Source organism: Melopsittacus undulatus, chromosome 16, assembly GCF_012275295.1.
Source record: "Melopsittacus undulatus isolate bMelUnd1 chromosome 16, bMelUnd1.mat.Z, whole genome shotgun sequence".
Classification (NCBI taxonomy): domain Eukaryota; kingdom Metazoa; phylum Chordata; class Aves; order Psittaciformes; family Psittaculidae; genus Melopsittacus; species Melopsittacus undulatus.
In genome coordinates, this window is record NC_047542.1 from 5,548,040 (window position 1) to 5,561,977 (window position 13,938).

A 13,938-nucleotide genomic window follows, 5' to 3' on the forward strand; every position below is an offset into this window, starting at 1 on the left:
AGGACTCATTTCTCTTTTTCTTTTGGCAATTTTGGTGCAAAACGTGTTTTTTTTTGTGTTTTTTTTAACGTGCAAGGTTTTTTTTTTTGTTTTTTCTCTCTTCAAACTTAAAAACCAAAAAACCAAAAAAACCAACCGAAAGCAACCAAAAAAAGACAGAATCAAAACTAAAGCCAAACATGGTGGGTGAACAAAAGAAATCACAAACTTAAAATTCAGCATCTCCAGCTCTTCGAACCAGCGAGGCCCCAGACTTGGCCGCCGTTCTCAGCTGCAGGGCGGTGCTTCCCTGCTTCTTGCATGGCAGCATCAGCACCGCTTCCCCGTCAAGGTGAGGAGTGAAGCAGCAAGTGACCCCCTTTTTCACTGCCACCAAAGGGGGGGCCACGGCACGACCATCAACTAGATTCCTTCCGCTCTGGTACAAGAGGCTGGTCAAGGCCAAAGTGTCGCTTCTCGCTCAAGACCCACAACTATGAGATCAAGCAGTGAGCAGCAGCAGCAGCACGGAACCCCTCCGCTGCAAACAAAGGGGGTCACAACGTTTGTCGTCAATTCACTTCCAGGCAGAAAAACCAACTTTTCCTCAAAAGAAACAATTTATTTAGAATGAAACAAGATCAGCTCAACTGTGAGCGCATGTTTTGAGTGACAGCTACTTTTAAGCTGTGTGAGCCATAAAAAGGGTATTCCTTTACTTTTCCAGCAATCTTGTGTACACAGCACAAAGCAAAGAGGTCATTTTTTTCCACTTAAAACACGGGCATTGGCATCACAATAGCAGATACACAACTTTTTTTTTTAAAGCTGCCATTTTAGTAAAATGCACAAATACTAAACAGATAAGCTTTCTTCCATCAAGAGGCCCATGTAAATTCCACATAAGCCACAGCTTCTTTTCCCAAAGGTCCATTAGAGCTTGGTATCCCATGCGGTTGTCTTCTGCAGTCCACCAGCGTTTGCTTTGCAGGAGGAAAGAAAATGTTATTTCCATACAAATGTATACAACAGATTTGTTTCTTTGCTTTTTTGCCCCTCCCTACATTATACAGATGAATACAAAGAGCTATGAGGCCTTTCTGAATATTCTACTTGGACTTCAAAAAGCACCAATACCACCCATGGGCACGAAACCTTGAAGTCACCTTCTAGGTATAGACGCAGAACAAGTAGTGCAGGGCTTCTTTTTGCACCAAGGTTGAACTAGGCTTACAGTACTGATGATTATTCAACTTGCAGTAACAGTTAATGGGACACATGAAAACAGTTAACCTGGAGAAAAACCAACGGAACTGGGGATAATTCAGTTGGCTTTCCTCAAAAGACCAATTCCTGAAGGCAACTTTGCAACAGAAATACGAAATGTAGTGTTCCATGTTCCTTTTGTTCTCGTTTTGCTGTGGAATTCTAACAGCAGAAAACTCCAATATGAGAGAAAAGGTCAAATCAAAGACACACTTAATAGAATTTAAAAGTGTTACTGTTCAAGTACTATTTCTCAGCCATCATTTTCACACAATCAAAACTGTAGGAAGTTGAATATTCCATGAACCATTCTCCAAACCATACGGTCTGCTTTAAGCCTAATGCAAAACATCATCCCAATCGTTTTGTTGATAACTCACTGGAATATCTGTCCTTTGGTGCTATCTGCAGAAAGTACTAAGGGGGGAGACAAAAGGGAAAGAACCCCAAAAGCTCTATTAGTCACACAGCAAGAACTTCTTCCACTTCAACAGGCACACAGCAGACTCCACAGGAGCACTGCCCTCAACACTGGTTTGCTTAAAGCCAGGAACTGTGATTTCCCAAGCCATTTTTTCCCTGAGTCCTCAGAAGTTTTGAGCCTGTCTTCATAATTTGGAGTCACTCCTCCCCATTAATACTTTAAGGCCTTTCACTTCAGTTACCATCAACCAGATGGTTCCTCAACCAATGCAAGAAATAGAGAACTCTCTTCTCTGCTCACCAGACACCAAAACACTTCAATCCTTTAACATCCTTGTTGATAAAATAAGAGAGAAGGTGAGGTTTGCGAGCCTGGCATGTAACACTCTTCTCTCTATGATGCTATTTGTAACCCAGAAGCCTGAAACCTCTGGAGCTGAGGGTAACATCAGTGTTCATGCTGCAGTCCCAGAGAGCAGCAGACTGCACACGAGACAGGAGCAAACAAAGCCACTGGCCGGCAGCCAAGGAAGTTGCATAAAGTTTCCAATGCAAAATAAAACCCCCAGTAATGAAACCTTAAACAAAAGTCTGAGTCATTTGAGGTTCTTTCCCCAAAGCACAAAGCAAAAACTATGAAATGATTCAGGAAAAGGACATCCTTTTTTCCACGCTAATTCAACAAACGCATGGAATAGCGGAACAGCAGCTGCACACAAGGGTGGAAGAAACACTGAGCTCTCTGCTAAGAGCAACGTAAATGCTGAACACAGTGAGAGAGCTGAAGTCTGCTACATCTGTTTTGCTCTATACACTTCTGCTTCTGTTCAGCCCTGGCCAAGCCGACGTTTAGTGGACAGTTACTCCAATGGTGCACACTTCAGAGCCTAAGAGAAAAGCACAGCCAACCAAGCTGCACCAGCCTCGATGGCAGCACGTCAGCTTCAGTGCTGGCAAAACAAAATGTTGCTAGTCAACTAGGTTTGGACATTTAAGAACCCTCAAAGGGTGTTAAAATCCTGGCTTACAAAACAGAGCAGCAACCACAAATAAACCAGATTTAAAGAAGCAGGTATTCCATAAGGAACCAGAAAACCTGGAGTCAAATACAGCCTTGCCTGGTCCTTCTTATCCTCCAGCACAGCCCAATTTGGACTCATGAAAGCCTGTGGCAGGTACAACCACCTCTATTTTACAAGGAAAAAGGGAAGTGCACCTAGGATGCTCTTTCCAAAAGGGTTCCCACACCGAGTTTGCTTTGACAAGCCATGTTGACCCCAAGTTTTATGGGTTTTAAAAGCAGGTGCCTGCTGCATATCAGCATAACAAACACTGTTCTCAGCAAATGTAAAAGCTGAACACAAACAACATTAGTGCTTCTTTTAGACTTTTTGATTTGGGGCAGATTTGACTTCCCAGCAGTTCAAGTTTGTTGCCTTTAAAACTCCACACTTGCAAGCGACTTGGGTCAGATGCAATGAGACCTCGAGTGAGTTTGCAGCAGTGCTGATGAGCTGCTGGAACACAATAGGCACCTGCTCAAATTAAAACAGACATTCTTTGCAACAAGTGGTAAATAAGTTGTATCTTCCAAAACAAATCATTATCCGAGTTACCAGTGTCATGTGGATAAACTCTCATTGTTAATAGTAAGATGAACAGCTGAATTCTGAGACCGATTTACATTCACGCTGAAGGACAAACCAGAAATCCTGGGGTTTACCCTCAAACATTTAAGAGCATTAAATGAGGCTTTTGTGTTTCCATAGGACAAGAAACGTAGCTATAAAATCAAAATCTGGTTTCAAGATACGCTGCCATGTGCAAGTTCTCAGTCAGATAAAGGAAACTGAAGCCCACTTAAAGCAAAGCACCCTGTGATGAGTGGTTCAGTAAAGCTTATCACAGAAATTCATCTTGTGACAGTGAATATCAAGCAAGTACAGTCACACTTCATGTTGTGCCCATAAAATACATTCAAGTTCCTCCTTCATCTGCTATTTGCACCATTCTGCATTTTGAAATCGATTTTTGAGGTGCAAGTTGAAACAGAAAATACAGGGTACCAGCTACCCAAGGAATACATCAGAGGATGGACCGAGTAAAGCAGCATCGCTTTTACACTGCCCAAACCTCTGAAAACATGGCTAAGTGCAAGGCTACATTCTGGGTTTAAGTGCAAGATTACAATTTGGAGGCCTGTAGATACAGTCAGATTTAGGCTGCAGTTTGGAAGCCAGCTGCAACATCCCCTCAGTTGTTGAACAACAGGGATTTAGATCCCTTCTTCATGCCTGTATCAGCAGAGTGGCCAAGGCAGCGGAACAAAAGTGCCCAATGAGTGGGGAAAAGCATAGGAGAAAATGAACTAAGTTCTTTAGGAAAAGATAAGCAAAGTTTCCTCCTAGAATCACAGGAATGAGAGCTCAAACTTCAGCATCTTGGAGTATTTTTAATACCTCTCCAAGATAACCAAACCCCACTTTCCTCCAGATGCCTATAAAATGCTAAAACCTCATGTAATGCCCACTGTACTGTACCTGAAAAGTCCCCAGCAGACAGCAGTTCCTTGCTATTAACAACGAGGTAAAATGTTAATGAGAACTTCCCTGTAATTAACTTATCACAGAATTAAAACCATCTCTGGAGAGAAGCACACTTGCTCAGAGTTTGCACTGTGGAACCAGACCCTGCTGTACCTGCAACTCTGAAAAGGGGGGGGAAAGGCAGTAAAACCCAAAAGCCCACAATAGAACTAAAGTTATTTCTTAAAGCACCTCCTTGTTTCTTGCATATGAGAGGAAGCACAAGACATTCATGGTTTGTAACAAAGTCCTCAGCTCTTTACCAACCATTGCCACTGCTACAAACCCAAAGTGCATTTATGTGATACAACAGAACTGAGGGCAATAGGAGGAATACACTTTGTTAAAAAGCATACTTTCAGTGCATGCATTTGGAGGGGCCGGATGAGATCCTCACACACCCAATAAAGAGGAATTCAATGTTCTGCAGTGTACCCGAGAGCAGGTGCTGCTCCCCTGGAGGACATCAACCTGGAGCCATGCAACTCAAAGGGAAAACCACTCAGGAAAGGGATGGCACGTGCCCCACGGGGCTGCCAGACCTGAGGCCACAATGGAATTTCAAGGACTCCAAAACAAAACCATGACACCAGTCTCTTAGTAAAGATGTGGGGGGTTTCCCATTTCAACCGAGTGCTTTAAATCTGGTCTTTGAGGTTTTGGAACTCTGAGGATGAGCTTTTAAAATACATGAAATGAAAAAAGGACACGAATTGAGATTAAGAAGAGGGGAATTTGGGTCTTTCCACCCCAACTTCTCTCTTTTTTTCTTTTTTTTTCTCCTTTTTTTAAGTTTTTTTGTAAATCAAAGCAGGCCAAGCCTCCCTGCTGTCCCCACCGCCAGGGGCTTCCCAACGTACCCTATTCTTGCTATCGGCTATCCAATCTTTCTGGCTTCTAACTTTATAGAAACAAAATACACAGTAACAGAAAAACGGGCAGGGGGAAAAAAAACCAAGTCACCTACAAACCAAGATCTAATTTAAAACAACAACAGGGCTGGCTAAGGCTGTATCCCATAGCACCTGGCACACGCTGGAGGGGTCTGTGTGGAAGAAGAGGCAGGGTTGGGTACAGAGAACACGAGGGCCTTAGGATGCCCCACGGACAATGATCATGACCAGATAGTCGTCCTCTGATTTGGCCAGCGCCTTGGCCGTGGAGTCCAGGAACTGCTGGGAGAAATCGCAGGGTGGAAACGCGTGCAGGACCCCGCTGTTCTCCTTGTCTTTGTTACCCCCCACAGGGAGGCTGATCACCCCAGCAGCCTGCTTTTGCTTTAGATAGGACACCAGATTCCTGAGTGGCCTCTGGGTGGAGGTGGTGGCAGCCTCGCTAGCTCCGGCTGCGGAGCGGTTGTCTGATGCGCCAGGCACAGCCAAAAGGATGGCGTAGCCATTGGGACCTGCCACTTTGATGCGGCGATTGACCTCGTCCAGCTTGGGCTGGTCCAGGCGAAGACGTTGGGTGATCTTGAGCTGAGCTACCTTCCCACCCGTTGCTCCCTCCACGAGGAGGCTGCTGGCAACACCGAGGTCCCCCTGAAGCAGATGCATGTTGGATGGGAAGTTGCTGTTCTTCAGCAGGAGCATCCCCTGCCAAGCCAAGCACAGCTTAGGGGCTCCCCCGGCCTGCGCTGCCCCGTCCTGCTGCTGTTTCTGAGGAGGAGGCTTGAGGCGAGAGCCTCCACCACCTCCTTCCATAGCACGTTCATCCTTTTTGGCTGGACTCTTGCACTCCTGTGCTGCGGCAGCCATGGAAGCGCGATGCTTCCGCTCCCGTTCCGCTGAATTCTTGCGGTCGCGCTTCTCGTTCTGCCCCCGTTCCAGGCTGCCCCTGCGAGACTCCCGGACAGGAGAAGGCCGCTCCAAGAGGAGCAAGCGAGAGGAGGAACGCTCGGGGTCACTACTGTAACGCTCCCTCCCTCCGAGGAGCTCGGGGCTGCGGTCCGGAGGGGAGGTTGTGGTTAAACAGTGACGCTTACGGGAGGAAGAAGAGCGTTCGCTGTCTGGAGATCGGTCCAAGTGCCGGCCTCCGTCCTCCGCCAGTCTCCGTTTCCTAGGCTGATCCCTACTACTACTGCCCAACTCCCTCTCCCCTCGGTCCCGCTCCAAGGACCAACCATCCCGACGGCGCTCGAGGCTTTCCAGTGGGTCATAGGCAGCTGCCCGATTACTCCTATCCCGTACAGGGGGTGGGGGGGCCACCCACTCTGTCTCGGGATAAAGGTCTCTGTCACGGTCTCTATAGAGTAACGGAGGCGTCCTGTCCCGGGCCCCCCGAAGAGGATCAGGAGGGGCTCCCCGGTGAGCCCCAAAAGCAGCCGCCTCCGCCACAAGCTCGTAATGAGCAGGAGGTGGCAATGGCAGAGGCTGCAGGTAGGGCTGCTGGTACCGATGCTCGGTGTCGGCAAAGTCCACGCGGAGCCGGCGATCCGGCCCCCCCAAAGGAAAACCACGCATGTGGGTGCACGCAGCCTGTGCTGCGTCCAGGCTCTCATACTGGATATAAGCCCAGGAATCACCTTTGCGGTAATCAATAGTGCGAATGGTGCCAAACCGATCAAACTCCCTGGCCAGGGCAGCAAGGGGCACCCAGGGCCCAAGGCCACCCACCCAGAGCCTGGTGGTCGGCGTGGCTTTACCATACCCGATCTTGATGGGGTTACGGAGAAGCACCTTTCCCGACATGGCCAACTTGGCCCGGTGCGCCATGTCCAGGTTCTCAAACTTAAGAAACCCATAGGTGCTGGTCTGCCCGCGCCCCGGCCTTTTGATGTCCACCTCGGTGATGACCCCAAAGCGATCAAAAGCTCGGCGTAAATCGGACTCGCTGACGGTGATGTCCAGGTTGCCCAGGAACAAGGTGCGGTTGGCTCGCTGGTCGTCCTCGGGGCTGATCTCCTCCTCGCCGGCAGCTCCAGCTCCTCCTCCTCCTCCACGGAAGCCGCCGGCCGCAGCCACACCGGCCACCCGCTCCAGCCCATAGGCCGGCCGCACTCGGGCTTCATAGAAACCCCCGTAGTCCCTCTCCCTCTCCAGCTCCCTGGGCAGCGGTGGCGGAGGAGGCAGACGGCCCAGGGCGAGCTGCTGCAGCCGGTAGTCCCGATACCCAAGGGCCCCGCCGCTCCCCGCGGGGGACAGCGCCCGCTGGGCCGCCCCGGCCGGAGGATGCCGCACGGCGGCCGCCGCTACCCCGACGGCTGCGGTACCGTATGGAGCCTCCTTGTCCAGCAGCGCCGGGGAGCGGCTGCCCCGACGCCGGCCGCTGCCGGCTCCGCTCCCCACGTACACGGCTTCGATCTTGAGCGGCCGGTCGTAGAGCACCAGGCGGCCCCGGGCGTGCTTAGCGGCTCGGGCGTCCTCGGCCCGGCGGAAGTTCACGAAGGCCACACGCTCGTCGCCGGCGCCGGGCGGCAGGCGGCTGATCTTGACGCTCACGTCTCCGAAGCGCTTGAACTCGTGGAAGAGCCCGTCCTCCACCGCCTCGTCGCTCAGCGCCGAGCCCAGCTCGCTGATCTTCAGCGTCTTGTACTCGCCGCTGCCGCCCGGCTCGGAGGAGGAGGAGGACGACGAGGCCGGAGCCGCTGCCGGAGCACGGGACTCACCCCCTCCGCCGCGGCTGCTCCGCGACGCCTCCGCCGCCTTCCCGCTGCCGTAGCCGTGCCGGCTGCCCCCTCCGCCCGCCGCCGCCGCCGCCGTGCCGGCCTTGTCCGGGTGCGGAGCCCTCCGGCTGTCGTTGGAGGCCGCCGGGGCCGCCGCTTTGCCCCCGCTGCCGTTAGAGCCGCCGGAGCCGCTCGGTTTCTTGCTGCTCCGCTCGCCCCGCGCCGACGAGGACGAGGAGGCCGAGGCCGAGTCCTCTCCGCCGCCGCCGCCCCGAGAACGCTTGGCCTTGGCCGGGGAGCGCTCCTTGCCCTTCATGGCGGCGGGCGGCGGAGCCCCGGCCCTGCTGCTGCCGGCGGCCTCCCGACTGACTGACCGCCGCGCTCACGCACCCGCCGCCATCTTGGAAGCCGCGGCCGCAGCGGGCCCCGCCCACCTCGGCGTCCATTGGTCACTCGGCGGCAGCCCACCGTTCTCATTGGACAACGGAAGCGAAGCCCCGCCCACCCCCTCGCTCTGCCCTCTCCCATTGGCTCAGCGAGCTGTCGTTCCGCCAGCCGGCCTCGCGCGCCCGCGGGGAGGGGGTGGGAAGAGCCCGCCCTCACGCTCCTCCCAGCCCCGCTCTCTCATTGGGCAGTTAGAAAGGGCGCGGCCTTCTGATTGGGGATCATCGGCTGCCAATCACAGCGTGGGAGGACTTCCCCTGCTCATTGGCTATTGGGCAGAACCTATTGTCTCCTTCTGATTGGCTCTCTTACCTGTCTGTTGTCATAGCCCCGCCCCGCCCTTCCCCATTGGCCCGCTCGCTCAGACGCGGGTTCCCGTCGTCCCTCTCCAACTCTCGCGAGCTTTTCTATCCCCGCCCCCTCTCATTGGTCAGCCCTCCGCGGCTCTGGTTGGCTGAAGCCCACGCCGCTCCCAAGCCCCACCCCTCGCTTATCATTGGGCCAGAAAAATCTCCCCAGGCATCCGATTGGATGCGGTCAGTCGCTTGGGGATAGGCTATAGCTGCTTTCAGTCACGCTTGCTCTGACTCTGATTGGTCAGTTCGGGGAGAGGGCGGTTCCCCGGCAGAGCTCGCTGTGTGGCAGGGGCGCCGGGCTCAGACCGCGCCGTGCTGCGGCGCGGAAGGGGAGGGGGGATGCTGTGTCCCCGCGTCCCCTCAGCGCTGAGCCCGGCCGCGGAACAACCGGCACCGGAGCTGCTGCGGGAGCCCCGGGGCCCGGTCTAGGGGTGGGAGCCACGGGAGGAGGCGCAGGGAGCAGGCGCTGCCTCGATCCAGGCGCTCAAACCATTTTAACAGAGCTTTACTGGTCCTTTCTCGGTTCCCCTCGGGAGCCGCAGCTCGGGAGGAGGTGAGGGATGGGAAAGGACAGGTTTGGGTTTAGCCTTCTGAAAAGACCCATAAATCATAAGCAATCCCCTCAAAATTCATCAACCCAACCCCAGTTCCACACCTCGGGGGCTGCGCTGCAGAGCTGCCCTTTGCTCTGCACCAGAACACATCGAAGGGCACCCCTGGGAGGGTGCTGAGGCACTGGCACAGGGTGCCCAGAGAAGCTGTGGCTGCCCCATCCCTGGCAGTGCTCAAGGCCAGGTTGGACACAGGGGCTTGGAGCAGCTGCTCCAGTGGAAGGGGTCCCTGGAGCTGGAGGAGCTTTAAGGTCCCTTCAACCCAAACCATTCTGTGATCTATGAACTCCAGCTTTACCTAAGGGGGAAAACCCAGCCCCTCAGCCGTGCTGCAGCAGAACCTCATGTATCCAGCGATGCTCCAGCCCCCTGAGCCCTGTTTTATAATCACAGCCTAAGTGGTTTGAAGTGCAGGGAGCAGGAAGCACAATGTTCCCTTGCTGTGCCTCCGAGAGACATGTCCTCTGCCTCAGTGTCACCCCATGGAAACAAGATCGCTCCCCAGGACCGGCTCAGCCCGACAGGGGACAACTGAATCTGATTTGGTTTTAATAGCGGTCCATTAGGCTGCATTTCTGCCTGTCATATCATCCGCTTCTGACAGCAACGGCACAGAGGCTCCTGAAGCTGTGGGTGGCTTTTCAGTGGTGGGTAAATAGCTGGTGGCTAAATATAGAGCTGGGAGTGATAGAAATTGTGTTTGAAATCCATATTGAGCTTCTGAAAACGAGAGCCTCCTACGTAACAGCACTGAGTTAACCCCATGGGTGTAACAGGGATGGACCCGCGATGACATGGGTGCTGTGGGGATAATCATCATCAGGTACATGGAGGACGGAAACAAGGAGGTGGATGTGGATCGGAGAAGCTTATCATAGCCTTGGAATGGTTTGGGTTGGAAAGGGCCTTAAGCTCATCCAGTTCCACCCCTGCCATGGGCAGGGACACCTTCCACTAGAGCAAGAGCCTTGTTTTGCCACGTTGCAGCTTCATCCTTGAGGTTCCATCTGATAAAACCTGGCAGAGCTCCACTGCTTGAGAGGAAATGCATCACTTCTAAAGAGATACTGATAGGGACCAAGGTCCTCAGACTGCTTCCTCATGGTGCCTAGGGTTGGTTGGGAGCAAAAGACGGACATTGGAATTCCTGAGTCACGGCGGAAAAGACACCTTGGGGAAGCACTGAGGCACATCCCTGCAGGGATAATGTCTGATTCCAAGCCTCCCAACCAGCTCCTTCCAAGGGGAAACTCTTCTCCTTCTGGCTTTTTCCATCTCTGCATCAGGCAGCATCAATGTGGATCTCTGCAGTGCCTTGGTTTGGTGGCACTCGCGGTTTGGAGCAGGTTGTGGCACTGGGAAAAGGCAAAACAGCACCAGAGAGGGTTGTGCTTTGCCAGGCCATGAGAGAAGGCCTGGAGTAAGCAGGAATCTCGCCCCAGGCCCAGGCTGGATAACAAGTGCTCTGTCTGCACTTATATGTATGTGTATGAATAATTAAGGTGCCAGATGGCCCTTGAGCCCCTGGCCTAGATATAAACCTCTAATTACATTTGGTGGCCATGGGAGTTGGGCATCCAGGTCCCTCTGCGGAGCTGGGCTCATCCTGGAGGATGCTTGTGCTGTGTTGCAGAACCAAAGAAACCTGCTGGTTTCCTGCAAAAAAGGATTCTCTGAAGGGTTTAACTGTGCCTTAAATGTGCCTTGAAATCCCAGCTGGAGATGAGGGAAGAGGGACTCTTCATCAGGGACTGCAGTGACAGGACAAGGGGTGATGGGTTCAGACTGAAACAGGGCAAGTTCAGGTTGGATCTAAGGCAGAAGCTGTTCCCTGTGAGGGTGCTGAGGCGCTGGCACAGGGTGCCCAGAGAAGCTGTGGCTGCCCCATCCCTGGCAGTGCTCAAGGCCAGGTTGGACACAGGGGCTTGGAGCAGCTGCTCCAGTGGAAGGGGTCCCTGTGCATGGCAGGGGCTGGAGCTGGATGGGCTTTAAGGTCCCTTCCAACCCAAACCAGTCTGGGTTCCATGATCACAGAGGAACAGGTCAATGATGGAGGAGGAGAAGCTCCCTGGCAGGATCCCAAAGCCCATCAACACAGGCAGGTTTGCGAGCATCTCGGCTGGGGAGGGACTTGCTTGGTTGCAGCTCTGCCTTCAGGCGAGCTCCTGGAGCCGTGCTTGTATCCCAGCTGCCCATTAGAGCCGCTGGAATACATTAGCTTCACTTAGGCGAGGCCACAAGGGCCCTCCCGGGACGGGAGCTGCCAGCCCAGACGTGAGCTCTGGCACACTCTGACCCGGGGAGGAGGCAGAAGCTCTTCTCCTGCCGATCCCCAAGCAGTGCAGCCCTCGCCTGTGCCAGCGGGATCAAGGGATGCAGCCGGAGAGCACCCACCCTGCGGGATGAGGTTTGGCAGCCGACCACAGGCAGCTCGAGGGAAGGCAGCGCAGAGCAGCGAGGCGCTGGTAGCGAGATGGGGTCAAGTTCAAGCCTCTTCACCCTCTCCTGTGCCTCTGCTGGTGTTAACCACAGCCTAAACCAGGCTCCCTTTGCTCCAAGGACTTTGGGGGCAGCTTCTGCAGCGGTTCCCCGAGCAGGGTGATCCCTGCTCCCCATCGTTCTCCTGGAACATCCTCCCAAGGAGCAGCCCCAAGGACCCCGGTGCTCCCCAGCCTCCTGCCCCGGTGATCGCAGCACCACGTCCCGGGGCTCTGCTCGCTCCTGCCCGTCCCGCTGCCGGCAGAGGGCAACGGCAGCTCAGGAATGGGCTCCGGCCTCACGCTGCGGCTTCCACCCGAGCCGGAGATTAACGGAGAGGCAAAGATAAACCCCCGAGGTACCGAGGAACCGGCGCTGCTCAGCACACGGGTGTTTCTATAGGATGTAGGTACCTGGTTTTGGGTGCCCGTCCCTGGTCCCTCGTGGCAGGGCTCCTCCTGCAGGGATGCAGCCCGAGGGAGCCAAGCAGAGCCCTGTGGAGCTGTGTGTATCCATGGGCTTCAGGTGGTTTGGCTCTCATCACCTCCAGTCCATCTGCAAGCTGCTTCCTTTGCCTTCCAATCACTGCCTGTGCTCAGAGGAGCCCAGTTTTGCTTCCTACTGCACAAGGGAAGGGAAAGCCTGGGCAGGAGCCGGTGAGAGCCCAGTGCTCACACAGGGGACCAAGGAGGTGGCACCTTGCACCTGAAAGGATCCGAACCTTGTTTCCCACCATCACAGATACAGATGACAATTAAACCACACCATAGGCTGACAGCTCCATTTGTCACCTCGAGGGGAGCAGTTACAACCTGGACAGGGTGGAAACTCAGGCAGGAGACAATCAATAAAGCCCACAGGTCTGTAAGGAGACACCCATCAACCTTCCTTGGGGCTCCAAAGTCAAAACCCTGTCTGCCTTTGCCATCAGAGCACTGCTGGACCAGAGGAAGGAACTGAACTCCCTCGAGGTCTTGGGTTTCCAACTGATAGCCCTGGGCCAGGCTTTGCTGCTCAAGGAGACCCTTGTCCTCAGTGTAACGGGATGCTCCACACCAAGGGGTGGTGAATAATTCATGGGCTCTGCCTGATCATGAAGCTCCTGGGGCAGAGCTGGGAGCTGAGCAATGAGAGCTGCTCTCCAGAGGGGTCTTTAGCTCCTAGGAACAAGGGGATCTTCTTGCTTCTGGGAACAGGAAACACTTTGGGATCTCAGGGCCAATGGACCAGCTGGTGTGAGGGGCATAGAGCTGCTCCTGGCTCCTTCACGTGCAGAGCAGCACCATTGTGGTGTCTTCCTGCTCTTTCTCCTGTGGAAGCAAACCTGCCACTCATGTCCCCTCATGGGCACTGTGTTACAGATGGAATTCTGTGCCTTTCTATCCCTCTGTCTGCTCCATGAGCAGTTCACTTCCAGAAGAGCTGGGCTCAGTCCAACACCTCCTTGTTGGCTCCCAGCCTTCACGGGGGCAAGGACCCAAGCTGGGCTGTCCTCATGCAGGCAGAGGGAGCAGGGCAGGTTACTCCCAGAGGAGGAAAACCATCTGGACAGGGTGCAAAGCTGCCGCACACAGGCTGGTGAGAGCCCATGGGTTGCATTGCCAGCCCTGCTCCATCAGCAGGAGCCTGGATTAGGCCTGTGGATGGAAAAGAACCTTGGTTGAGAGCCCCAAAAGGCTCAACGCCTGGCTCCATGCAGTGTGGCTGCAGCTGATGGGCACAGGAAGGTGATGGAGAGGAGCCTCATCTCCATCCCACAAGCCTCCTTTCCCTCTAAGCTGTACTAGATGCCATCGGTCTCTATCAGGAACCACTCTGCACATTTGGTGCCTGGAGCTCCCTCAAGCACGGACCATGAATCCTGACTAAAGATGTATTTAAGGGAGGCAAGGGGATATTTTTAAATGACCCCTGGAGCTATTTCTGCTTCATTTCCCTCACTTTCCTTCCATTGTCTCTCCCTGATCTTCCCCTCCGCAGAGAACAGGAGCTCATTTTCATCTTTCCTGTCTGGTTGATGGGTGCCTGCCTGGCTGAGGACAAAACCCAGCCCAAAAAAGAGCAGCCACAGCTGAGAATAGCAGCTGGGGGCAAAGCACATCAGGGTCCATCCCTCTTATCATTATTATGCTGCTCATCACCAGCCAAGAGCAACCAGGGTGGAATATTCCCATCTGTAGCTCTGCCCAGGC

The 13,938-nt window shown here is 54.0% G+C and overlaps 1 protein-coding gene across 1 annotated transcript; it reads right to left on the bottom strand.

The window, feature by feature from the left end:
• Positions 1-580: 580 nt before the first annotated feature.
• On the bottom strand, positions 581-8,184 carry RBM15 (RNA binding motif protein 15). The gene has a single exon (XM_034069854.1). The coding sequence runs from the start codon at positions 8,171-8,173 to the stop codon at positions 5,345-5,347; it is 2,829 nt and encodes a 942-aa protein (XP_033925745.1). The 5' UTR covers positions 8,174-8,184; the 3' UTR covers positions 581-5,344.
• Between the last annotated feature and the right edge of the window lie 5,754 nt (positions 8,185-13,938).

What these genes read in the sequence shown, in the direction of transcription:
- RBM15 (XM_034069854.1), bottom strand. Translation starts at nt 8,173, where the DNA reads ATGAAGGGCAAGGAGCGCTCCCCGGCCAAGGCCAAGCGTTCTCGGGGC.